This window comes from Dasypus novemcinctus, chromosome 5 (assembly GCF_030445035.2).
Source record: "Dasypus novemcinctus isolate mDasNov1 chromosome 5, mDasNov1.1.hap2, whole genome shotgun sequence".
NCBI classification, from domain to species: Eukaryota; Metazoa; Chordata; class Mammalia; order Cingulata; family Dasypodidae; genus Dasypus; species Dasypus novemcinctus.
In genome coordinates this window covers 49,470,305-49,498,273 of record NC_080677.1, presented here as the reverse complement: position 1 = coordinate 49,498,273, position 27,969 = coordinate 49,470,305, and the positions used below count along the sequence as shown (strand labels likewise).

At 34.4% G+C, this 27,969-nt stretch overlaps 1 protein-coding gene across 10 annotated transcripts in view; it reads left to right on the top strand.

Annotated features, from left to right (window-relative positions):
- PHF14 (PHD finger protein 14) overlaps positions 1-27,969 on the top strand; it is a 254,756-nt gene that overhangs the window by 162,041 nt on the left and 64,746 nt on the right. For 4 of the 10 annotated variants that reach the window (XR_011648807.1, XR_011648808.1, XR_011648809.1 and 1 more), the window contains exon 17: positions 12,315-12,361. The exons of 4 other annotated variants lie outside the window; for them this stretch is intronic. Coding sequence is in view for 2 of the 6 variants with exons in the window: in XM_071215144.1 (XP_071071245.1) it covers positions 12,315-12,361; positions 21,541-21,659 (166 nt within the window). In the remaining 4 variants the exon portion in view is untranslated. Of the gene's footprint in view, positions 1-12,314; positions 12,362-21,540; positions 23,610-27,969 lie in introns of those variants that run through there. 2 more of the 10 variants (XM_071215144.1, XM_004459103.4) reach the window with 2 other exon arrangements.

Genomic DNA, 27,969 nt, shown 5'->3' with positions numbered 1-27,969 from the left:
TTCATTTCTATTTGCCATTCCCCCTTTTATTGAAGGTAAAAAAGCCATTTTTAACACATGCTTTTACATGTAGGCAGAGATAATCTGCTGGCCTGAGTTGACCCTTTTATTCAAGGTCTCTTTCTAGTTGCATCACCAGTGAGTGATTGGGAGTAATCCCTGGACACCAGGGAGGCTTATCCCCAGGGGTCATGTCCCATGCTGTGGGGAAGGTAATGCATTTACATGCTGAGTTTGGCTTAGAGAGTAGCCACATTTGTGCAACGTGGAGGCTCTCAGGAGGTAACTCTTAGGCACCCTGCATCTCTAGGCCTAGTTCATATTTCAGGCACACAGGCTCATAAACATAGTCATCAGTATCAAGGGCTGATTGTTGGACCTTCCTTCCTTGTTGCTCATTGCCGTTGCACTTGGGGTATTATTGCTGTTCCATTGGAGAATGTGACAGAGCTCCCCTGAGTAGGAACTCAGCACTCCCTCCATTGCAGTTTGTAACTGTAACTACTATTAAAAAAAAAAAGGTTAATAAATATTGAAAAAATACGTCTGTGATCAGCAAATAAAAACCCAACACAAACCTTTGCTCAGGATTTATTTACTAGAGAAAACTTACATTCAGATGAAATAAACATCAAATCTTTTCCCTCTATATGAAACTGAAAAGTTTACATAAATACATAAATTACCTAAATATTTTTTATGCACATAATTTCAGCTTGTTAAGCATCAAAATGTTAAACAGGACAAAAAATATGCTCATTGGCATATAAACAGTTAATTCATTATACATATTTATATATCAGTATATTTTTAAACATGCCCAATTATAAACTAGGCCCTCAGAATTGTCTGGCTTTCCTTTCTATTTCCTATTCAGTTTGAACTTTTGTTTTTGACAGCAGCTATTTCCTTTTTTCTCTTGCTTCTGACTCTGTCACCACAGCTCTTCCTTGTTCATGTTTAATGAATGACCTCATCTCCTACTTCATCTTAAACACAGAAGCCATAAGAGAGAAAGTTAATCTATAAACTTATCAATATCCTATTTTGCTAAGGAAGAGACAGAAACTTTAAATACAATGTAAAGGCAGCTTTTATTCAATCCAATGAATTTCAGATGATATCAATTATAACAATCACAGAAGAATAATTAAAGACATAGAAAAGAATGAAATTATGTACAACTACTTACGAGGTGGGTGTAGTTGTATATAATTACCGAGAGGGTGGGAAGTCCCTTTGCAGCCAGTCAGAGTACCGGTTGGAAAAACAGTCCCAGGCAGAGCATCCTCTGGGTGAGAGTTCAACTGATCATCCTTTTAAGGTGTTCTGAACCTCAGAACTCCAGTGAGTCTTGCAACTTGTGAGGAATTACTTCCTCAAAAGTAACCAAATCCATCTGGTAGGGGGTGGCCGGCCCTCGACAGGAGAGATGCGGTGTCTCAAGGGGTCTTTGTTCTATTCTATTCATGGTACACTGAACAGGAACATAAAGGTTTTCAGCTTTTAGTTTTATAGGGGATACGAACAGGATGTGCAAATATCATGTCTCGTATTTAGTTCTTCTTAAAACATTTATTTCTGGTTCATAGGGTTGCCTGCATAAGAACAGCTTTCCAAAGGATAAAGGACAAAGGCTAAAACAGCAGAGACTATTGATTAGAAAGTTTATGAATTCACAGTTCTTAATAATTTTCTTATAATACTTCACATCCATAGACATGTCTACCCCACCAACCCTCTCTATTCTCACTCATAACAGTAGAAAAAATGTTTCCTATTCCTTCTAAAACTAATCTTTTTACTCATGATCTGACTCCCATCCTTCTTGACTCTTATTATTTCCTTACTGTTCTGTGTCTTCAATTTCTTCTCCATTAATTTCTTCTCTGACTTTCAAAACATGGCATTCTCCTACATGTTCTCCTTCCTCTCTGAAAGGTCCTTTTATAGAAATCTCTACCTCTGTGTTCCCTACATGTTAGTGTTCCTTAAAGTTCTGTGCGAGGTCCTTTCTGTATTCTACTCTTCCTGACAATATAATCTTTGACATATCTTCAGTTATCACATTAATGCTGAAGCTTCCCCAATTTTTAACTCTATGCAGGCTCTCTCTACTTAGTTTCTGACTATTATAGCCAAATATTTAACAGGACATCTCCAGTTCAGAAGATCCTATATGTACCTCAGATTCAATATATAAATCGTTGGCTTACTTTCTTAAACCTCATGGCAATCTATAACATTTATCTCCATCTTCATTCTAACTGGCTCAGTTTAGGTTTTCCTACTAATTTAAGCTTGAGGTTAACCTTCTAACTTTACTCTCTACTTCTTTTTCCCTTTTCTTCACTTCATGTATACCATAGCCCTCTTCCTATATCACATACTTATTATGTTACCTATTTGTTTAAGTCCTTTCAGAGTCTGCATGAAAGTCTATAAGTGGTATCATTTATTCACAAGTACCCTTTACTCAACCATATCAAACTGTGGATTTTCCAGCATACTTTATTATACTTTATTTTTCAAGTTCCTATGTACCTTTAGTGTCTTTCCTTCTATCTCACATTTCACTTCTCATATTTTCTGCCCTATAAAGTCCTTACTCTATTAATACTTGTTTTCAAAATCACCCCTTTAATCCTTTCCTTAACCCCATCTCTCCTAATTCTCAAACAAAGATTGTCTGTCCTCCTAGAAGGCTTCATTAGCAGCATATGCAGATATCTATGCCCATATTTTTTACACTGAATTGAGTCTTTTTTATTTTAGATACTTGAACTTATGTTGACGCTCCTGTTAGACTGTAAACTGTATGAAGGAGTTTAACTTATCTTTATATCTCCAGTACTAAGATAATCCTTGGCATGCTATAGACTCTTCGTAAATTTTTATCTTGTCTGTCTATGTCTTTTGATTAGGGAATTCATCTATTAGCATTCAATGTTATTACTGTCAAAGCATTACTTACTTCATGCATTTTATCCTTTTCATTCATTTATCCGTTTTATCTTACTATTGTCTTTTTACCCTTTACATTACCCATACTAATATGTTCATTTCTACACTCTTCTCTAAGTCTCTCACCCTTGTTTTTACCTTCAGGCTTTAGCACTCCCTTTAGTGTCTCTTGTAAATCTCGTCTTTTTGTTAGCGTATTTTCTCAGTATTTGTTTGTAAAGACTTTAAAATCGCCTTCATTTTTGAAGTAACAGTTTTCTGGATGAAGAATTCTTGTCTGCACTTTTTCTCTTTCAGTACCTTAAATATACCATACCACTTTCTTCTTGCTTCCATGGTTTCTGATGAGAGATTGGCATTTAATCTTTTTGAGGTTCCCTTTTTTGTGATGCATTACTTTCCTCTTGCTAATTTCAGAATCCTCTCTTTATCTCTGGTATTTGTCATTCTGAATAGTAGGTGTCTCAGTGTAGATCTGTTCAGATTTATTCTGTTTGCAGTGCATTTTCCTTCTTGGATATTGATAATTATGTCTTCCATACGGGCTGGGAAGTATTCAGTCATTATTTCCTCAGATACTCTTCCTGCCCCTTTTCCATTCTCTTCTTTTTCTGCAACACCTATAATGTGTATGTTTGTGTGTTTTGTGTTGTGCTTCAGTTCCCTGGGACTCTGCTCCATTTTTCCATTCTGTTGTCCTGTCTTTTCAAGTTCAGATGTTTGGTCCTTCAAGACACTAATTCTGTTTTCCATCAATTCAAATCTATTGTTATATGTCTCTAATGTATTTTTTTTTATTTAATTTTTTATTTTTTAAAAGATACTCAGATTATACAAATGTCACATAAAAAATATAGGGGATTCCCATTTGCCCCCTCCCTACACCTCCCACATTTTCCCATATTAACAACATCCTTCATTAGTGAAGTACATTCATTGCAATTGATGAACACATTTTGGAGCATTGCCACTAAATATGTGCGGTCACCCCTGGGGCTGAAGTGTGGTTTGCTGGCCTGGCGGGGGAGCAGCCGCGGCAGGCCAAGTCGCTGCCCCCATAATAGGGTGGCTGGTCGGACTCACCGCCACCCCTGAAGGAAGCTCGGCATGGGCGCAGAGTGCCCTCGGGTCTCCCCTTCTCGGCAGCCATGCTTCCGCGGCCACCCCTCCTCCTGGATGGTGCCACCCGATGCCTGTGGGGCGGCACCCTTCTTCTTCTTTCTCCCTGCGCAGGAGCAGGGCGGAAAATTCCAGTCTGCCCTTTTCCCCTCCCCCGACAGCAGCAACAGCCAGGCGTGGGCGGAAAAATCCAGTCTGCCCTTTTCCCCTCCCCTGACAGCAGCAACAGCCAGGCGTGGGCGGAAAAATCCAGTCTGCCCTCCACCCCAGCAACAGCAGCCACCAATCCCTAAACCCTGCCCCTTCCCCCAGCAACAGCGACAGCCAATCCCTAACCACCACCCCTCCCCCGTCCAGTACCGCCCACTGACCTTTTGCTGGCAACCAATCAGAACAGGGCGTGGCTTCGACCAATCAGCCTTCCCCAGCCCCTATAAAACTGTTGCCTCTCCCTCAGTAAAGTGGACTTGCGTGTTTACCTTGTCTCCGCGGTAGTTCTTCTGCCGTGCGCCCTCCAGTCCTGAGAGCCCCCGACAAGGGCCTGGCCTCCCTTGTCCCCAGTTCGTCGCCTGCTTCTCCGGGCGACCCCGTCAGCCGAACCGCGCAACCCCTTGTGAGACCGATCCCTCGTCTGCTGCCGGACCGACCCCTTGTCCCAGGTGGGACCGACCCCTCGTCCAGAGCTGGACTGACCCCTCGTCCGCAGCCAGACTCCACCTCTACCGACCGAGCAAGCCGCCGCAAATATGGATTAAAGTTTGCATTGTAGTTTACTCTCCCACACAATCTGTAGGTTATGGCAAGATTTATAATGGCCTGTATCTTTTGTTGCAGTGTCATTCAGGACAATTCCTAAGTGCCAAAAATGCCCCCGTATTACACCTGTTTTTCCCTCTCCCTGCCCTAAGAATCTCCAGTGGCCACTGCCTCTAAGAATCAATGATATATCCTCATCATTGATAAAATTTCTTCCATTGCTAGAATCACCGTAAGTCTATAGTAGAATACCCATATGTCTATTTTAGTTCATAGTTCATCTCCCAATACTGAGGATTCTGGGATGGTGATGTCCACTCCACCTCTAATTGAGAGGGGACTGTGATCCTATAGGGCCGATGGATGGGACTCTCTTGCTTGCAGTTGTAGACTCTCTCAATTACTTGGTATGGTAGTTGTCCCATCATCACCTCCATGTTAGTTGTTCTGGGTGAGACCAATGAACTGGAGAGTAGGTGTTGCAACTCAGGTGAGATTAAGGGCCCAGCTGGCACATGGTCAGCCCAAAGATTTAAGTTTCTTGGACGTATGCCTACCAACTCAAGTACTAATTATAGGTTCAGACAGAAGAACAGAATAGCCATGTGTAGAGAAACCACAACTGAGTTCAGTTCTGTCACTCTGAGGAACATAAGTTCCAAAGTAGGGCCCACTGGCAAGGCAAACTCCTGAGCTATCTGCCCTGACTATAGTGTCTGGATGTCTCCAGAGCTCTCAGTTGCCCCACTATTTAGGGTAGTATCTACTTTGGGCCTCTAATGTATTTTTAATCTCATGCATTATGCCTTTCATTCCTATGAGCTATTACTTTTCTTTGCAGGCTTTCATATTTTTCTTTATCTCACCCAGTATATTTTTAATATCCTTTATTTCTTTAGCCCTATTTTCCTTCAATTCCTTGAACTGATTTAGGAGATTTGTGTGATTATCATTGATAAGTTGTCTTAAATTCTTTTTCTTCCTTTATACTTCATTACTTAACTTTTATTCTGGGACAGGTATTGTTCCCTTGTGTGTATTGTCATTTGAAAATTAAATGATTGATTCCAGAACTTATCATCTTTCCCCAAACAGTATCTTTTTTCACTTAACCCAATTTTTTTTTCTTTTTTGTTTTTGTTTTGTTTTGTTTTTCTTCTTGTTTTTTTAAGGAGGAAGGAGGTACCAGGGATTGGACCCAGGACCTCATACATGGGAAGCAGGTGCTCAGTCACTGAACTGTATCTACTCCCCTTAACCCTATTGGTTTTTATGAAATTTAATTATATTCAGGCAAGGATATGCTGTTATTTAACCAAAATATGTATTATTGTACCATAACCCTAGTTCTTTGGTGAAAGAAAGTGAGAGAAAGAAATTGAGAAAAAAAAATTTTAGTGAATTACTCAGTTTTTTAAGTCTTTCTTTCATTGGTTTTGTGTCAATTCTTTAATTCTTTATGGTTTCCTTGGATCCTTATCTCGGTACTCCATGATGTCTTTAAAATGTTTCTGAACTCTAAGATATTTTTATGGTACTTAATGTATGTATGTTTTTACTTAGGTATGTTTAAAGTATTATGAGTGTGTAGAAGAACAAGTTAGATAGGTTTGAAATTACGTCATGACTATATTATATTATTGAAAGTGTGACCTTATTAATTATGTGACTGGTGTGTAGAATTTTGTTGACGCATTCTTTGTGTGTGTTTGTGTCATTTTTTAATCCTAATGTAATAAATGAAACAAATGACCATAGGTGTGATTTGTGTCATAAATAGGCAAGCAGTTAAGTACTATGAGAGCTGACAAACTCAAACTACATGAAAATGATCCTTTATGTTCTCTGTAAATAACAGCAAGTGGAGGACAAGTTTTGCTTTGAATGACTAGGCACACCCTGTAATTGGTTAGTGAATCAAATCAGCACAGCGAAATTCACAAGGAAGATAGGCCTGGGAAGGACTAAATCAGTTGGATGCAGTGAAATTACATTAGTCAGTAGCTTGTAAGTGACTGAAATTGTCTAGACTCAAGTTTCCCTTTTCAGGTTATTCATTTATGTCAAATTTATCAGAATTGCCTGATATTCAGAAGTTTGTTGTGACATGACCTATAAATGTAGATCTTTTTTAAAAAGTAAGTTCAGTTTCATGTACAGCAAACTGACTAAAGATTTCTTTGATCTTTTGGGGTGTTCATTTGTAATGAAATTATGGAATCTTTCTTTTTTCTGTTATTTTTAAAATAAGATTTGTTCTCATAAAATTTATTTTCTAACCTATTTCATATTTATTAAAGATATCAGAATTCATTCATTTATTCATCCATCAAATTGTTATGTAGAGGTTATATAATAGACATAAGAATTCAGAGGATGGTGGGATAATTCCTAAAAATAAGTCTTCATAGAATTTAAGGAGATATTTTGAAGTATGGACAGATTTCAGGTGGTTAAGAGGAGATAGCAAATCCTTGAAGGAAATGAATGAACATGAGGAAAGACACAGGTATGGGACATAAGCGTCATGTGTGGTATAGGTTTAAGAGAAGGTAGATTGTGCCCTGGATTCAGGCTAAAGATTTTAGAGTTCTAATTGGGATTTTTGAAAAACAAGGGATACTGCAAAGAACAGTACTTTGGGAAGATTGATATTGTGTTGACCTGTGAGATGAATGCATGAACAGTCTAGGGGTAAATCAGTTTTGGAGCCAGAAACCTAGGGTGATATAAGTAAAAATTGAAAGAAATGAAAAGAGCCAGGAGACCTAATGTCACACAAAGGTTAGAATAGATAATTAACCAAAAAATGGGAAGGTCAGGAAGAAAAGGGAATGTTAAAACAAAATGGCTGGCATTAAGCTGTTTAACTTGAGAGAATAATACTACCACTAATAAAAGAAAGATGAATGCCTGTGGTTAGTTTTGGAAACAGATAAAATAGAGTCACAGAAGATTTGGGGATTATTTTTAAATTTGAATTATTCTGATTTAAAATTGTGGGATTATAAATATTGAGAGGAATAAAACTCTGGAATTAGATTTGGTGTTTATGAGTGATACTAAAGGTATGTATGAAATCATGTGCTATAAGAATGGAGGAACTGAAGGAACTAGATATGTGTCCTAGGTTTAGTTGGGCTACAGACTGAATCTAGAGAAATTAAGCCACCAGGTAGATCTGCAAGATAAATAATATTTGTCACTGCTTAGTCAAATGTCAACCTGTCAGCCTCAGGTAAAGCTGAGGAATATTTATAATTTGTCTCTGAATGCCTTTATTTTATTTAGCTTTTATTTCCATCACTTTTACTTTGTGGTTTTCACCATACCAGCTGAATTCGCTCTTCTTTAAGACAGTGGTTCTTTACATTTTAGGGTGCTTTAATATCACCTGACAGGCTGGTTAAAACATAGAATTTCTATTTCAGAAGGTTTGGGATGGGGACAAAGTTTTCATTTCTAACAAGTTTCTAGTTCATGCTGATGCTGCTAGTCCAGGGACCATGCTTTGAGAACTACTGCTTTAAAAGAGCAAACAGGCTAAAGTCCTAAAATAGTGATTTTCAGCTTAGCTAGGTATGCAATCACCTATAGAAGGATTTACAAGAAGGAATTACAAGAAAGAAAAAATAAAGACCTAGATAGAGCCCACTCTTGGAGATCCTGAATCAGTAAATTCCAAATCTATGGTATGGGGTTTTTACAAAACTTGACATTAATTCTACGGAGTAATTAAAAATCCCTCCTCTGGTACCTTTCTGTGTCATTTCTATCTCACCCTTAGATTCACCTTCTCATTAATTATACCAAGGTCCTACTGTTTGGGGAAGATTTTGGAAAAGCAGTCATTCATTTAGGAAATTCTTTGCACCAGGTGCTGGACTTGGTCTGGAGGTGCACAGGTGAACAACATAAGATTTATGCCCCATAGCGTTTTTTCATGTGATCACGTATTTATTTATCTAAATTCATGTGTTGGTCATTTTGAAGTCTTTACATTGATGGTGCCCTGATGTGGGGCTCTCATAAGATCAAGAGCCTTGTTCTGTACTCACTGAAGCTGATCATTGATTCTGGGAACCTTTAAAGATGTGACAGTTCTTTTTACCAAGTACTATAAAATGTTGAAGCATGGGCACTCAAAAACATTTAGAATTTTGCATGCAGATGACAGTGGTCTAGTTAAAAGTGGTTTACCCTTATAGCGAAACAGTTTGGCAATAACAGTGGCTCTAGACAGTTCTGAAATAGTGTCATCTCTGACAGATATCTTTCAGAGACCATAATTTGATGCTAGTATGCTTAAGACATGTTTTTTCTGCAGTTGGAGAGTATAATATGGCCCTGCTGCATAAATTATAGCTTTCAGGTTTTAGACTCTAAACTTCTAATTTTCCTTGTGATCCCTTTTTAATCCATGGGCTTTTTAGAACTGTGTTTCTGAATTTACAAATATTTAGGTTTTTTTTCCCCATGTATCTTTCTATAAATGATTTCTGTTTAAATTAAACTGTAGTCAGAAAACATACTTTATATGATTTCAGTTCTTTTAAATTCATTGAAGTTTATTTTGTTGCCTAGAATATGGCCTTTCTTGTTCCATGTGCTCTTGAAAAGAATGTCTATTTTTCTCAAGTTTAGTAGCATGTTCTGTAATTGAAGATTGATGTTGTTGTTTAGGAGATCTTTATCCTTACTAATTTTCTGTTTCTTATTTAATCAGTTACTGAGAAAGGAATATTAAAGTCTCCCACTATAATTGTGGATTTGCCTATTTCACCTTTCATTTCTATTAGTTTTTTGCCTTATACGTTTTGAACTGTTTTATGATATCTTCTTGGTGAATTGCGCTCTTAATCATTATATAATGTCCCATTTAATCTCTGGTAGCATGTGATGTTCCATTTAATCTGTGGCCTGCTTTGTCTGATATTGATATATCTACTTCAGGTTTTTTTTGTTTTGTTTATTTATTTTTACTGTTGTTTCCATAATATATCTTTTTTTCTCTTATACTTTGAACAATCTGTCATATTTAAATTAATACTTTTATGCTATATACATATTTGCAAATATCTATGTATGATACGTGGGTTTTTAGTAGGCAGGATATATTGGGACTTGCTATTTTATCCAGTCTGATAATCTTTATCTTTTAATTGAGTTGGTTACATTATTTAGATTTATTGTAATTGATAATATGGTCAGGTTTAAATCTATCATTTTACTATTGTCTTCTACCTTTTCCATCTGTTCTTTTATGCTTTTTTCCTCTTTTTCTGCCTTTTTAATGAATCTTTGTTATGATTCCATTTTATCTCCATTATTGTCCTATTATTTAGACCTCTTTAAAAATTTAATAATACCTTAGGGTATAAAATATATCTTTAATTTACCACAGGCTCTTCAAATATTGTTTTACTACTTCAATACAATGTAAGAATCTTAAAACAATATGCTTCCAATTCTTTCCTCCTATCTTTTATGCTATTGTTGCCATACAATACTTTTACCTATGTTACTAAATTTACTTTTACATATGCTAAAACTCACAATACATTGTAACTACTTTTACTTTAAGCAGTTATCTTTTAGAGTAGTTAAAATTAAGAAAAATAATATATCTTTTCTATTTACCTCAGACTTTCTAGGGTAGAAGTGTTCATTTCTTTGTTTATCTCCAAGTTTCTCTATGATATCATACTTCTTTTGGCAGGAGAACTTCTTTTAACATTTATTGTGGCACCTGTCTGCTGGTAATGAAATTTTTTTTTTTAAGAGCTCAAAGGAAACTTAGTTTCTCTATAATATTTTCATATTTATAAAGATTTTTTATGAAATTTAAAAACCTTGAAAGAGAATACTTCGTTTTGTTTTGTTTATTGTGTTTTTTTTCTGAACCATTTTTAAGACAGTCTTTTCAATGAGGTGGAATAGGCCAAATCTTGACACTTTGTTCTTCATCTGCTTTATAAACAACTTTGATTTCTAGGTATCCAGAGGTCATATGATAAACTGGCAAAAAAAGTTATCAAGCTTTGTTTATAACAACAGCTGTTTATATCATATCCTCTAACAAACATTAAATCTAATAAAGAGAAATATAGGGTATTTTCATAAATGATATTGCCGTCAAATTTGTCATCTTTGATGGATACAAATAAAATCCAGCACATGGTATATATTTGCTTGAGTTTTCTTTCTTTTTTTAAAACAATTTTATTCACATACCATATAATCCATCCATAAAATTAATGGCTGTCAGTATAATCACAGAGTTGGTCATTCATCACCAGAATCAATTATAAAACATTTTCATTATCCAGAAAGAAAAATCCCGTATTCTTGTATCTCCCCCTATTATTGCTCCTTAGGATTGCATTGGTATAGTACCTTTGTTACAATTGATGAAAAAAATTTCAAAAGACACTTTTGCTAGGAATGGAGTTCTGGGAGGCAGATTTTTTTTCTCTTTCAAGTCTTTAAAGATGCCATTTGATTGTCTTCTGACTTCCATAGTTTCTTTAAAAAGTTTGCTGACACTCTTTGCTCTTGTATGTATATAACTTTATTATTAATTAACTAATTTATTTATTGGCTACTCTCAGTAGTTTGGTGGTGGTATATCTCAGTGAGATTTTGTTTGGGATATCTATCCTGCTTCGTGTTTCTTAATTTCTTTAACCTGTGGTTTGATATCTTGCATTAATTTTGGAAAATTCTTGGCCATTAATCTCTTCAAGTATTTCTTTCCCACTTTTTTTCTCTTCACCTTCTGGCATTCTGATTACATCTATTTATATCATTGATACTGTTCCACAACTCTTAGATGCTCTATCCTAGTTTTGATTTTGCTTTTTTCTTTTCTTCTTTTTCCTCTTTGTGTTTTAGTTTGGGTAATTTCTCTTGGCCTATCATCAAAATTACTGACTCTCTGATTGTGTCAAGTCTTCTGAACGCGTCAAAGACATTCTTTATCTTTATTACCATGTTTATTTGTAGGATTTTCATTTGATTCTTATAGTTTCAGTCTTTCAGCTTAAATTCCACATTTGCAAGCACACTGTCCACCTTCTCACTAGAGGTTTTATTATAACATATTAATTACATTTGTTTTTTATTTGTTTGTTTTTGTTTTTTGAAGTACTGAGGTCCAGGGATTAAACCCAAGGCCTTGTATATGGGAAGCTGGCGCTCAACATCAGCTTCACTGAGTTGGGTTTTTTTTTTTCATTTGTTTTGCTTGTTGTTTGTTTTTATTTTTTTCAGGAGGTAAAGAGAACCGAACCTAGGACCTCCCATGTGGGAGGCAGGTACTCAACTGCTTGAGCTCCATCTGCTCCCCAATCACAGTTGTTTTACATGCCCTGTCAGTTCCACTATCTCCGTTATCACTGTGTCTGGTACTGTTGATTGCTTTGGTTTTTTGATGACAGATTTTTTATTCCCTCCTCATGTTGTATGTTTTGCAGTTTTGGATTGAATGGTGGACATCAAGGATTGAACAATAGATACCAAGGTAAATAGTGTTTATGCCTGGAAAAGGACACGCCTGTTCTTGTAGGGTATTGAATTGGGGAGTTTTTTTTAAGTTTAGACAGAAATTGAGTTGGGTTTGTATTTTATTGTTGCTGTGTTGACCCTGAGTATACCACAGGCTTCAAATTCCTCTACATTATGTTGTGCTTTGGGTTAAGGTTGGAGTGCCAGAGGTTTTTTCTTAATGTTTAAAATACATCTGAGATTTTACCTTTCTTTGTATGCCTTGTGGCAAAGGTGGTCTCTCTCCCATCTTTTTTCTTCCTTAGCAGCAGACTGCTATTGCTTGTTACTCAGTTCTTGCTGGTCTGGTGGTATGAGGCAAGAGAGTTCTCAGTTTTCCTGGTTCAGCCCCAGTCTTAGGCAGGTTCTTTGCACCTGGTTCTTTGGGGTAGGACATTTTTAGCAATCCTGCTTTCCTCCCTATGGCAGCTGCACTCTGCCTTGGACGTTGGACAAATCTTGGTTGAAGTGTTTCCTTCCCTCTACCCCAGTGGTAGACCTTTAAAGAAATTGGCATGGTGTCTTGGACCCTGGATTATTTCCTGTTACTCCCTCAGGAATAGGGTATTATTCCTCTTAACCTTCCCTTCTCCACAGTGGGATTTATCTGTGCTTCTGTAGGGCACATTATAGCTTTCATTTTGAGGGAAAAGGGTCTGATTGAGGCTTTATTCTCTTCCTGCTCTAGTTGGCTGCTCTTTCCAATCTCCTCCTTTACCCTCATTCTTCTAAGCACTTATCAGAGGTCTGTATTAGTTTCTAGTTACTGCTAACAAATTGTCACAAACTTGGTGGCTTAAAGACATGCACAGTTTTTTCTCTTACATTTTGGGGGGTCAGAGGTCAATCAGGTTCACTGGGATAAATCAAGGTGTCAATAGGGCTTGTTCCTTCTGAATGCTTTAGGGTTGAATCTGTTTCCTTGCCTTTTCTAGCTTTTGAGGTTCCCTGTGTTCCTTGGTTTTTGTCCCCTGTCTTGTGTCACTCCAGTGTCTTGCTTCCACGATCTCCTACTTTTCTCCCTGATGCTTATTCCTCCTACATGTCTTACAAGGACCCTTGTGATTTTGTCAGGCCCACTGGATAATCCAGGATAATCCCTCACCACAAAATCCTTAATTTACCACACCTGCAAAGTTCCTTTTACCATGTAAAATAACATGTTCACAGGTTCCAGGGATTAGGACATAGATGTTTTGGGGTCATTATTCAGCCTACCCTAAGGTCACAGAATAAAACTTGTGAGTGAATGTGAACATCCTTGTGTCTGTGGCTCCCAAGGATTCTTTATCCTGATAGCCAACACTTGGCCTTTAGTAATTCTTTAAAAATTTTAACTGAATTCTTCTTACCTACTTGTATTGTACCCACCATCTTTCCTTGCATACTCTTCAAAGGTGAACCAGAGTTTGCAGCCATCTCTCTTTGGCAGGTTCTGTCTTTCCTTGGATTTCAGACTATTTGGTTGCCCTGCAACCACAGCTCTCTGATAGATTAAAAAAGTTATGATTTTTTAGTTTACCTTGCCATTTCTTGTTAGGAAGAGAACAATTCTCTTTCCAGTTTTTTTTCTATTCTAATTGTAAATTGAAGTATAGAGAAACTTCTTGCCTTTGCTATACCAGGGGGAACCCCGGTTAACTCCAAATAATCGCCATCTTCAGTTAAGTCATAGTGTTGATGATAGTAGTAGTGTTAATAGTAGTAATTAAGATAATAATAAGTACCTAATATTAAGAACATGTCATATGCCAAGCATTGTTCTAAAGTATTTTATACATTCATTTAATCCTTAAATTCCATGAGGTGAATATTATTTTTATGCATATTTCCAAATGAGAAAACTGAGGTACATAGAGGTTGAGAAATTTCCTTAAGAAATCAAGCTAATAAGTAGCAGAGTCAGGATTTTAATCCAGGAAGTACTATTTCCAGTATCTCTATTCTTTTTTTTTTTTTTTCTTCAAATAATGGGGATTTGTTAGGTTAAAATCTTACAGTTTGGAGGTTGTGAAAATGTCCAAATTAAGGATCAGAGATGCTGTCTCCGTCAGCTGCTGGATATCCTGGACTCCTGCTACCTGGCAAGGTACAATGGTGGCCAGTCTTTCCTGGGGTCTCTGCCTTCCCCTCCGGACTCACTTTGTCCCCTAGCTCAGCTGTGAGCACTAAGGCACGTGGCTCTCCTCTGGACCTCATTCCTTCAGCTTCAGGTTTCTTCACTGATTCCAGCCTCCAGCATCTGTCTCAGCCTCTTGGGGGTCCTTCTATAGTTGCAGGAGATCCTGGAGCCCTATCTCACGGGGCAGGGTAAAATGGTGACCCCTTTCTTTCCCCTTTCCTCCATTTATACAGGACGCCAGTAAAAGGATTAAGACACACCCTGGGTCCTGCTGTCTAATCAAAAGTTTATCTACAAAGGGTTTACAGGCTCAGGAATGGGAAAGCATTTTCTGGCTTCCACAAAAAAATCAACCCAACACAGAAGGAAAAAGGAAGAAGGGAGAAGGGAGGAAGAAAAAAGGAAGGGAGGGAGGGAGGATGAATAGGAATATGTCAAAAGGACACAAAAGACAATACAAAGAATGAACCCTAAAGTAAACTGTGAACTATACTTAATATAATTATATTAACATTGTTTCATCAGTTATAACAAGAGACTACACTAATGAAAAATGTTAATAATAGCCCAGTTCAGTGTCTCTATTCTTAACCACTATGTTATGCTCCTTTTCAAAGGATAGTTTGCCCTGAGGATGAATTATCATTTTATGGTTAACTTAGTTTTCTCTATGAAGTTTTTGTTGAACTATTTGCTGATTTTTTGGGGGGGGACAGGGGAGGTTAAATGTATTCCATTTAACCCTATAAGCCCTGAAGTAGGAGAAAGTATAGATATCCTTTCTCACCACGGTTTCTTGGGAGAAGTCATCCTCATGCTGTATGTCATCCAATGTACATAATAGTTAAATGTTTTTCCAGTGCATTGTGAATCTATTAGTTATGTACAACATTGAGTGAGAAAAGTGAGAAAATAGTCATTCAAATCAATTTCTACGTTTTTTGGTTCAATGGAGAACTCCTATAATTGCCTACAAAATGATAATCCCTGAATAATAGAAATTTTAAGCATCATGAATATCCCAACTAGGGTATCAGATAAAACTTCCTCACCTTGATTCTCTATTCCTTATCCTACTCTCATATTCTTTAAAACTGAAGATTTATCCTTTTCCACTTGTTCTCTAGTCAGGGAATACATTTCTATGTCTGTATATGGGAAATCAACTTTGGGGCCATAATCTGAACATATAACTTGGAGTTCCATTTCAGGGGTCTTAACAGAAGTATAGTCCTTACCACTGGGAATCCTGTGAAGAGGTTCATTATTTTTGTCAGAATGCTATCTTTTTTGATGTATTTCAAATAAGGAGGTTTCCCTTAATCATATGGTTTTTCCACTAACGCCAAGTCCATTTTTGTGCCTTTATTCTTTCTCAATACTTGACTATATACATGAACAGACCTTTGCCTGGAATTAAAGCCCTTTGGAGCCATCCATACTTTAAAAGAAGATGATGATCTTGCATAATTGTTACTCATCAGTAACTACCATTAAATATGTTTTCACTCATCCTTAGACTTTATGAATGCTCATAGGAACCCAGGGGAAATGGAACTGGATAACCATTTTTATTTAGGATGAATATACAAATATTTCATATAGGATGTAGCTTCTGGCCTTGGACAGATCACAGCAGCCTTTAACACTTAATAGGTGCTCTATTTGGTTGTTGCAGTGCTTTTAAGAGGCCAATTATGGGTACACTTGAATAGTAGATGTAGGAATTGGTTGGATTTTTGGGATTTTAGACCCATTTAAAAAGAACTTAGGATGAGATTCCCACAAAATAGCCATGGTGAAATAGTTTCTCAAGTTTACAGTTTCTGCTGTTTTTTCGTCCAAGAATTTTCTGCAGTTTTGATGTGCACAACTCTACTGAAGAAACTTCATCTCAAATGATTTCTGTGAACCCAGTAGACTTCATCTTGATACCTATTTGTTTCATTGATAGTATCTTCTCCCAACAGTAGTAAATCTGTAACTTTTTAAAATCTATTTTATTTTTTACCATGTTAAAAATGAAGAATTACTATGACATATAGAATAGATAATATTTTGTCAATAAAAGCTGATTTTAGTATAATCAAAGTATTGTTAAAAGGGGCCCAGCACCCTTCCTATCTGTCAAAGGTGTCATAAGCTGAAGCTCATCTATTTTGTAAATTACCACTTAGAATTAACCAGTGGTGTAATAGTATTATAGTAGACTTCATTACTTGATATCAAGAATTTAATTTCTTGGTGTGTTAGAACCAGGGCTAGGAGTAATTTGAGAGATTGAGCTATTCAGAAACTTAACTGATTTTTGAACCTGTTCAGGAATATCCTTACCATATTATTACCCAGCTATTGTTTGAATACTTTCTCTTACCAGAAGTAACTTTTTCAAAAACATACAGTTAAGGCCAGAGGTAAGAATTTAGGCTAGCTTTGTACTCATCTGAAAGTCTTCCTTCCCTTTACATTTTCAGACTGTACTGTTTATATCCATTGTAACTAATCTGGTCATTTGTTCAATATAATTTGCACTGAATAAGAATCAGTGAAATGTGTTCACTCTCAAGTCTTGACATGTTTTTCTCTGTCTCTATTTTGGTATATCTAGCATTTTTCATCTTCTACCCACAATCTGTCAGACAGCCTTTGGATATTATTTGAAAGCTAAAAATATCAGAATAATTTGGGAAGGATGTTCTATCATAATATTTCTTCATAATTATTCCCTGTATTTCCCATTCTTGGTCTTACTTTTCCCTGCCTTTTTAATTGTGTCCGCCTTTGCTGACTCAGTGTTTACTCTTGCCTCCTTTCCTTCTTGTTCCTGTCTTCTCATTAGCCCTTCCTAAATCCACTCTGTTCGTTTCGATTCTCCTTATTTTTATTGCTAGTATATAACCAGGTTCTGAAGCTCTGGTATATCTCAATTCCTTCAGCCTGCTGGGTCTTTTTTTTTTTTTTCCCAGTGATGAAATGGCCAGAATCTGTATCCCAGAGAAAATTCACTATTGTCCTTAATATCTAGAACAGGACATATGCAGTCCCACTTCTTCATTCCCTACTGCAGTCTGCTGGGGTTTTTTAAATTTCATTTCTCTAAATACAACCATTCTAAGGCAGTTTTAGATGTTTATTGAATAGTGTACATTAACAGAAAGGTCTTATAGCATGTAACATGTAACATTTTTTAAGATTTAAAATGGAATACTTTGTAAAATTGTTCTGAAAAGGTACTTGAGCATCCCTTCCATTAAGATTGCAGCCTTTTTGCTTTAGAGTTGGTTTTATGCACAACAGTGATCCATGATTTAAGTTAAAGGGAGAATTAGAAGTAAACTGGAATGAAACTTTGCCTAAAAGTGGTATTTTAAGAATGCTTATGAAGGAGCCCAGGTACTACTGAATTTTTCTTACTAAGAATATTTTGATGAAATGTAGATTAAAAATTTTTCTAATATAATTCTTTATTCTATAATTAACCTGATTTGATGATTTTATTAGACATGAAATGCCTAACCTGCCTCACAGATTTACTGTATGATATTCTTTGACCTTAAAATCCATATTAAAACACTAAACATTTAAGTACCTTGTGTGATTCCTAAATATCTTTTGTCTTATGTGTTATAAATGTTTGAAGTTTTACGTTCTCTTTTTCTTTATTAAATAAATGTAGTATAGAAAAGTAATTTGTATTTAAGGCAGACACAAGCCTGAACATGGTATGTATTACATAGTGAAGTGTGGTATTTCTGGAGTATGTAATTTTAGAGTAGTAGACATCATAATTTCAAGCACATATAGCAATGAAATATTTCTCATTTCACCCATTTATTTTCCAGTAAGGTTTATTTTTGCAATTTCTACTTATTTTCCATTGCAAGTATATTAATTTATACCCTAAAGGGATAATCTATTATATATGTAACTATTTGGAAACACTGGAATTCTAGCCATAGTTTTGCTGCTAGCTAGCTGAAAGACTTGAATCAAATTACCTCTAAACTCATTTTATCATCCATAAAATGAAGGTAGTATCATCTTCCTTTTTTCTTAAACTTTATAACATATGTAAACTCAAAGACACTCCAAAACAAACACTGTAGAGTCCTGAAAAAGATCCAGAAGTCTGTAATCCTACCATCCATCTGATACTTGAATTCCCTCCCCAGTGAATTACTAAGTGGCAGGGAATGAGCATCTGCTGGGGACTGAGTGTGTAACTTATTCCCACTTGAGGCGTCTCTAACCACTGGTAATTTTTCCATGTGAGCTGATTTGGTTCTCTTAAAAATTTCAACCCCTGGAGCCATACAAAACAGTGTAATCAAACTTCTAGTATTTGAAGCCCACTATATTGTTTTCTGGGTTTTTTTCTTTCTTTTTTTAACAAAACATCCTGTTTCATCTGTTCGTCATGTAATAAGGTTTTGATGTAATTTGTTTTGTATTGTTTTGGACATATAAAATAGCTATATTGTAATATTAATGAAATGAGAGATATTGAATTAAAAATAAGATTGAATATAAATTTTGTTGTCTATAAATTTTGATATCTAGGTAATAATGTATAAGAATCTCATATTTTTAATGTTTTTACGTGAACCCCATAGAAATGTTATTTTAAAGTCTTTACAGCCTGGGCATTATAATAATGCTAGTGTTTGATGCCTCTGTCCCCAGGGTCTATTCTTTGCTCTCTGAATATATTTCATTCAGTTTTTACAACACTCCTATAAGGTATAAATAACTTCAATTTAGAGAGGAGTTAATGAGGTACAGAGACACTCAGCAAATAGAAATTGTTTAACTTATATATTAAAGTTATACTGTATAAATTACACAAGTTCAGTTATATAATATAATTTCTTCTCTTCCAAAAATTATTACTGTTGTGCTTGATAAATGAACTGTCCTTCAATATTATTAGTTTCTGGCATTTATTGAGCACTTATGTGCCAATGTGCTTATGCTTCTCATATTTTATCTTATTTAATCCTCACAGCAATCCTGTAAGGTAGATATTAATTTTATCCCTTTTTTACAGGTGAGGAATCTGAGGAGAATTACCTGCCCAAGATCATTAGACAGTGGTGGGATTAGTATTTGAAGCTAGGCCGTCTTAACTGTACAGCTTATGCTCTACCCATTATGCACACATACTACCTGACCACTCTACACCTCCATAACCTATTTAGAACATAGCTTTATTGGAACAAAAGAAACATATTTCCTCTTGGCAGACAATTCCATCTATACAACAGTATAGACTCTGTTGATTGTTATTGATGAAAGGATGAGGGAAGCCCTTTGAAAATAGTTCATTACTTTTTCTACATTCGTTTGTAAATAAATTTACAAGGTATAGTATAAATGAAAAGCCAAAACTTGATCTCTGATTTTAAAAGAGATCTTTGGTCTCAGAAAGATAGGAGCCAAGACAGAACACACTCCTTATTCTGGCTTTAAAGGAAATTTTGAACTAGTAAATGAAATTCAGGATGGAAGCATATTAGCAATAACTCTTTTTTCAAAGTTTAACTTTAACTTTGATTCAATTGGTGTCAGAAGCAGATTTACCTAATACCTAATGTATTTACGTGCAAATGCCTATCAAAATGAAATACAAATACATCTTTTGGGTTGTTACCAGTCTCCATCATTTACTTGTGCACACAAGAGTTAATTGCATTTCTGTTGTAAACTTTATGGTTGCTTCCTCTTGCATTATGCTTTTCCTTAGTGCTTACCGTGCAGATGAAGCTCTTCTCAGATAATCACATTTAGAATGTGCTTAAACCTCAAGCACTGAGAAAAGTTTGCACACGTGACCTTACTATTCAACAAGGTTATTCAACTCTTGACTATTTAGTTCTCAAATGTAGGTAAATAAATTTTTCTGAAAACTATGTTTCACATTATATTCTTTTTTCTTGTACAATTTTGCTTTTGCTTTTATGGGAGGTTATTCAGTTTGGCATGGTGGGTCTTCTCAGTAGTGCTTTATTTATCTTTAATTGTGCCACTTTTCACTTTTCTTTTTCTCAATGGAACTTAGAAGCATTAAACACAGCTCTAATACTTATATATAAAAATGGACTTTTTCAAAGATATTTGAGTAGTTAGCAGTTTCATCTGTATCTACAAAGAACTAAATATCTGAAGGAAATGATAAAGTTTTATTTACCATAGACAAAAAAATGTTACTTCTAAGTACCAGGTATTTCTTCTCTGAAAATAAAAATTCAAAGGCAAACAAATATGTTTCAGTATAGAAATAAATATAAGAAACCCTGAAGAAAGCTTGAAGAAATAAATGGAAGTGAATATGTTTTATAAATTTGGCCAAAATCAATGCATTTGTAATTTATAATCAATGACTGGATCTTTGCAGTGAGGTGTATTCTTGTGTACTTTTTTGCTGCACAATCCACTAAATTGGTTGGTTTGGGATCTACTTCTCACAAATGCAAGCAAACATTTCTAGTATAGATTTTTAAAAAGGAAGACAGTAAAGATACAAGGGATAAAAATCATTTGGAAAATTTCTTTGCTGAGACTACTACAATCGAGTATAATCAGTCCTGTAACATACTTACTAGGTGTGCTTATTTTCAGCACAGTTACATGCTTTCTCAAGCAATGCTAATTGCCATATTTGATGAAAAAAGCGCAAACTGCTCTTTTTATTTAAAAACATTTATTAATTAAATACATGTTTATATAAATATAAATACATCACACTTTTATATTATTTCCTTTTCTGTTTTTGTAGGATAGATATATTTTGCCAACTGAAAATAATAATACAAGAGGAGGCAACTTAGTGTTTCACATGATAAAATTGTTACATTTTAACCTATAAGTACCTAAGCAAGATTACGGTATTTAGATTTAGAGTATCTGTCTCTCTGGACCAAGTCATATGTTATTTGAATCTACTATGGTATTGTTAGTATGTTTCATAAGACATAGTGCAGAGTTGCTATGTTCTTTATATGTTAATGTTCTTTTCTTATCACTTTACTGTGTAGATACCCTTCATGAGACCCAACTCTGCCACAGCTCATCCTCGGAGGCAATCCTGGAAACCTCTTTTATAACTGTGATTTTAAAAATGTGGATAAAACTCTCAATAGAGTACATAAAGTAAAGGAGAACAGCTATCTTGTCCTTTCATAAGCTTATCACTACAAAAAGTTGCATTTGCTTGTCAGGTTTGGATAGAATGTAATTGATTAGTTTGTTACTTGGACTGACAAGGCAGTTAATATGCCTATGTGATTTTTTTTTTTTGCACTAATCAGAATTAATTGATATGTGCATTGTTGAAAAAAACTGGATAAATGTCTTGTCAGAATTGTCCTATTAAATAAGTAATGTCTTTCCCCCTTGCTTCTTTGACAAATGACAATACACAGTGTTTGGACTTACAGAAGAGTTACAGAAGCCTGTGGAACTAAAATTGCTATATCCTGTTGTTATTGAACAATACCAGTAACAAACAAGGAAGACAATGCTTTTCATTAGTCTGTTAATCTGTTTCATCTAATTTAATAAATATATTCATATATGAAATGCTGCATTGTAAAACAATTATAGACTTAAATGTTATTTCTATTTATTATATTCGCCAAAAGTGAGAGTAACAGTGAAAGACTTGTGAAGCATATGATATTCTAGTTTTGACTCATTAATCTGGGTTTGAAACCATGATTTTATTAGCATGAAACTTTATAACTTCAGATTTTAAGCCCATGAATAAGAGTATATGTGTTGATCTCTGGATATTTTTTAGTAATACCGAATTTATTCAGTCTTTATTGTTTTAATATAAACTTGCTATGTTCAGTATTTTATTTTCTCAACATTAAATATGAAGTTATGAAATGAGGGAGATAAAGATTATTGACTATACACAACTTGCCATTTGAAAGATCTTCACCATCTGTATTTTTCCAGAGGTTTACAGAATTAAAACTTGATCTTCAAGCTTTAATGATCCAGTTTTAAATCAACGACAGAAACATGTTGAATATCCCATCACTCCATCTTGAACTTATTTAGAAGAGACTCTTTGCTGAAATTGAAATGTATACATACATGTAAATTGTCAACATTTCTCTTGGATTCCCTAATTTATAAATGTGGTTTTGGACATCTTTTCAGGTATAGTGGCAATTGAAAATAGTTTAAACCTTAGGAATAGAGTAGGAAATGTTATAGATAGTAAAAAACAAGTGTATGCTGTATGCTCGTAATCTGTAGTTACAGTTAGGAACCAGATAATTTTGGGTAAGATGTTTAATAAAAGTAAAATGACGTGTATAAAATTATGTATAAGCTGAAACTATTAATGTATCAAAAGAGCTCTCATAACCTTGGATGGAAAATACTAATCTATAGCAAAACTAGCAAGCTTTAAAAAAAAAAATAAGAAAGGACTAATTATTTATCATATATGTTTAAGAAAATTGGTAATTAAAACTGTTTCTGAACTCTAGCTGATTTTAAGAAAAATGACAACTTGCCATTTTCTAAAGGGTATCTTTGCTCATGCATTAGGCCCTGGCCCTCCTTTAATATATGGTATGAAATTACTAGTGGTCTTTTTATTTTAGGTCTTTGAAAATTAAGTCTTATGGTTTTGGTATCACTGTTAATCCAAATAATTTCCACCTTTGTTCCAGTTTCAGTACTACATTATTATAATTCTCCATCTTGCATTTTTCTTGGGTAGATACGCTATTCCATATTTGATGCTAGCCCTAAGAAGCTTTTCACATATCACAAACGTCAGCCACATAATTTTTAAAATGATAAGTCCTGCAAATATGTGGATAGAGTAGGAGAACTTCTGAAAGGAGTAGAATAAGGCACTTTCTCTTCCTAATCGTCTCCTAAATGCTCTTTTCTTAGTACAATATGAAACTAATCCTTGTCCTAGTTGGTCCAGTTTTTGTTCAAAGGAGATCCTAATGTGTGTTTAAGAAAGTGTGCATTAAATGGTTCAGATCTCACAGATATATGTAAGAGAAAATGTCATGTCAGGTAAATGATGGTTATTTGGTCACAATAGAGAAAGGAAGATACAAAAATAAAATATCATGAGGAAGTTAAGTGAACTTGAAATACTACAAGAAGGATGATATGGTAGTATATAGTGTGGTTCTCAAACTTTATAATGCATCAGAATCACAGGAAGGATTTTTAAAGACAGTTTGCTTCCCTATTCCCCTCCTTGGTTTCTCCCCACTCAACCTACTCCTCCACCCAACCTGCTTCTCCCCATCAAGTTTCTGGCTCTGGACTGAACCCCGAAAATTTGTGTTTTTAACATTCCCAGGTGGTGGTGATGCTGCTGCCCAGGGACCCCACTCTAAGAACCATTTTTATATAGTATTAAAAAAAAAAAAAAAAGCCTCCTGTTGTATTCAATATTGATAGAAGAATGTGGCTTAAATTGCCTTAGAAGGACACTTAGATTTTCAAAAATATTTGATTCTAGATAAAACAATTTGTAGTAATTTTAGCTATTAATACATAAAATGCAGTTTCTTTATTTTTATATATTCAGTTAAAAAAATGTTTATTTTACATACCTACTATGGGGATAGCTCTATTATAGATACCAAACTGAATCAAGAAACTCTCAAGGAACATAGCTGTTCTTCATAATTCAGTGATTCCTATTTAAAAACAAACTTGAAATTAATGTTATAAATGAATGTCTTAGTTTTAGAAATTATATTTATATATCATTTATCATTGTCATTCATATATCTTTTGAATGTTTATCTTTTTTATACTCATGATACTAAAAATAGGTTACTAACCAATAAATAATAATAATACAATATTCACACTCATGATCCCATTTCCCTCTTTTTATATCCTGTTAGGTACTTAATGAGAACACTCTTTTTAAATATATGAGGTCATTCATTTGACAACTCACAAAATTTCCTTAGCTCACAGTAAGGGAATATTTTATGACTATTTCAACAAAATCTGTGTAGATATTTCAGAAGGACTCTCCACAGCAGAAGTATATTTACATTATTAAGATTATTTTTCCTTTTTAGTTTATGAAGTTGTTTTTGACAATTGAAACTCAGTGAGGAGACAGCTTTATCGTATGAAGGCAGAATTTTTTTCCCTGCCAGTCTGAGTTAGCATTTTAAAAAATTTGCATAATATTAAGGATTGTGATTTACAAATATATCTTAGATGGACATGCTTTGCAAATACTTCGTTTTTAAACTGTAGGCTTCATCTCCAAGGCTCATTTTAAGAGTTTCTGCAGGCCTGCTGATAAGATTCACTGCTGTTCAGGTACATAAGTATAATGAAAATGGTTGCTCATGCTGGGCTTTGTAAATAAAATGAGATTGACCTCCAGCCATTATCTCATTTATCTGATTTACATTGTAAAATCAGGATCTACACTATTGATTAGAGCATAATGAGTTAATTATGAACAGGGAAATACAAAGTTATGTGGGCCTTGAGCACAGCAGGCTGTACTGCTGAAAAATTTCCAAGGGCATGAGCAGATGGAGATCAGTTTATTAAAGAACAAAGTGGGCTTCTTTTAGGTATGGAAATGCCTAATCAATCTTTCGTGCTGTGAAGAGCTCCTTGACATTTTTATATGGATTGTTTTGTTTTATATTTTATTTTTTCATTTTACTTTTACCTGTAACCAGACTGCTGCAGATGTAGCTGAATTCATGCCTTTTTTTAAGTTGCTGTTAAATATGGATTTGGATAATTATCCAGATGTTTTTCCTATTAATCCACCTTTATGAGTAAAGAGTATTTTTGTCTTTTTTACTACCCATTCATTCATTCTTGCCTATGATAGAAGTCTATAATGGCATTGGAAGTCAGTTAAGTCCTCCATAGTATTCTTGTAATTGTGAAACATAAGAGACATTTTCTAATTATTTTGTATAGAAAATGCTCATGTAGGTGATCTGTACTAAAATTGTTATAAAATATAAAGAATAAATTATTGTTTTATTGATACTTGTGTTATTCTGAAATTGGTGGAATGCAGAATTTTATGCAAGCTTATATTATTTTAAAAATTGTTTAGCTCATGGGCCACAATCCCACATTTTCTTCATTTGTTAAGGTATTTAATCGAAATATTTGGCTGTTATTCAATGGAAAAATCCACTGCTGCTGGTTAACAGATTTGTGTAGGTTTTTGAGCTGCTAGTGAGATTTTTATTTAAATCTCAAGACTAATTCTTTTGATCTTGTATTGAATGTTTACATTTCAGTGATTTTTAAAAAACCAGTCCATCTATTCTTTTGATATTTAGTTGTATTTTTTTTTAAGTGAACTGATGTGTTACTATGTATTTTCAAGGTCCTTTATTTTACTTTATATAGACTTGAAGGGGATCTAAATACAATCTTGCAATAACTTAAAAAAAAGAATTGTGATTGTGGATCAAATTAATCATGGAAAATGTGTATCTCTTTTCAAGTCCATATTATGGATGTCATGTCTGTCTTGCTGAAGTTTAGCTTACTGTCTGGCTATAAAGTATATGCATAGGAGGTATACTTAAGTATTTCAGTTAATTTTTTAAAAGGTAGTTATTTATATAGAGTACTCCCCTAATAAATTTTCAATTAGAAATTGAAGGAGTTAAAGAAATGATTTGGAACACTGATTTTTATCTTATCTCTTAGGGACAGGAGGAAATATCATTACTTTTTTTATTTTTGTGCCTATTTTCAGTAATCAGGTATACAGATGACTGCTTGTTGGATGGATCTTAGCACATATGAACATAAATAATTTTCTTCCTCTTCTTTGTCTAGGGTGCTATATGCTAAGTAAGTATTTTAAATACATAAACCATATGCTAAGTAAGTATTTTAAGTATATAAAGAGCTATGTTTAATTAATCACTGCATTTTATTAACTCAATATGGGAAAGGCCATAAATAAAGCCACTTTATTATTCACATCTTTGTCCATTATGAATCTGATGTCTAAGAATTTGTACTTAGTAATAATCTAATTAAACAATCAGGTTTCCTTTTATCTTATAAATGGGATTCATTTTAATCTCATTTAAAATTGTATATTTAGAATGTTCTATCATGTGTATAATATTTATTACATGCTTAAAGGTACTTCTTCAAGTGTCTAGTTTGCATTTTATTGAAAGAATTCGTAGTGTTTCTTTAAAAGTTAGTTTTCATTCTCTTATTTTAAAATATTGCATTCCTATTTCATAATGTACTGTTGGTGTTTTGAATGGTCTGTTTTTATTACATAGACATTTGTGTTATTTAATAAAGTATATTGTGATATATCACTATACTTTTGTGGGTCAATGACTGCTTTTGCAAAAGGTATTTTAAACATTGAATATTTATTTTGATAAATATGTACTATATTATGTACTACAATTATGTGTTTTCAAGTATATGTAAGAAATAGAGGTAGAGATAATACTAATTTGATCAATAACTACAACCTTATTTCAGCTTCTAGGATAGGAGAATAAATGTTTTTAAAATGATATAAATTTTAATAGGATTTTTTTTCATGATTTGCTAGATGATACAAAGTGGTATGTCTGTGTGTGAGCAATATTTCGATCATCTTTGTTCTTTGATTTCTAGGATTCTTAATGGTATCTCTAATATTTGTCTATGGTATGTTAATTCTTGCAAATTTGTTAGAGGTTACTTGTGTTACTCAGGATATTTTCGGTACTTGCACATAAAGCTATGGGTGTCATCAATTTAGTATTTTAGTATAAAACAAACAGTTTTATCCCCCCTACGTGGAAATAAGTTTAGATATCTCTAGAAAGAATTTCTGTTTTTCAACAGGGCTATTGACTTCAAGATTAGGTTATTTTTGTGTGTGTATTTTCTTCTCCTGGATTTTGGCAGTTCTTAAGAATATTGACTATTCCTTTTGCTCTTTAGGATTTGAATTGCAGCTCTTATTTACTGGTGAGAGAGCTAGAACTTTAGAGAACTTCCATATCATCCCCTATTTCTGACAAGTGAATTCTACTTTTCCTCTAGAACCCATCACAACTACGTTAGAGTTCCATACGTAGACTAAGTCATTCTAAAAAGTATCATTAATGAAGGAATCAATCAGTAAGTATTAGGTTATTTCCAAATGACATATCCTTGACCATTATCTTTTGACAGGCATAGTATTTCTTTTTCCTTCTGCATTAGTTCTTGAACTGAAAGATAACTTGATTTTTCTAATTTATAATGATAACATCAGCTATTAGATGGAAATCCATAGCTATACCAACAAGAATCACTGAAATACATGAAGGTGAAAAGAAATGACTTATGATTCACCTTTACATTTGTGATGGTGTTTGCCTCAACTTATACATTAGAGTACATAATTTGCAAATTATTATGGCACAGAGTTATGAAATAAATGCAGTAGTTAGGTT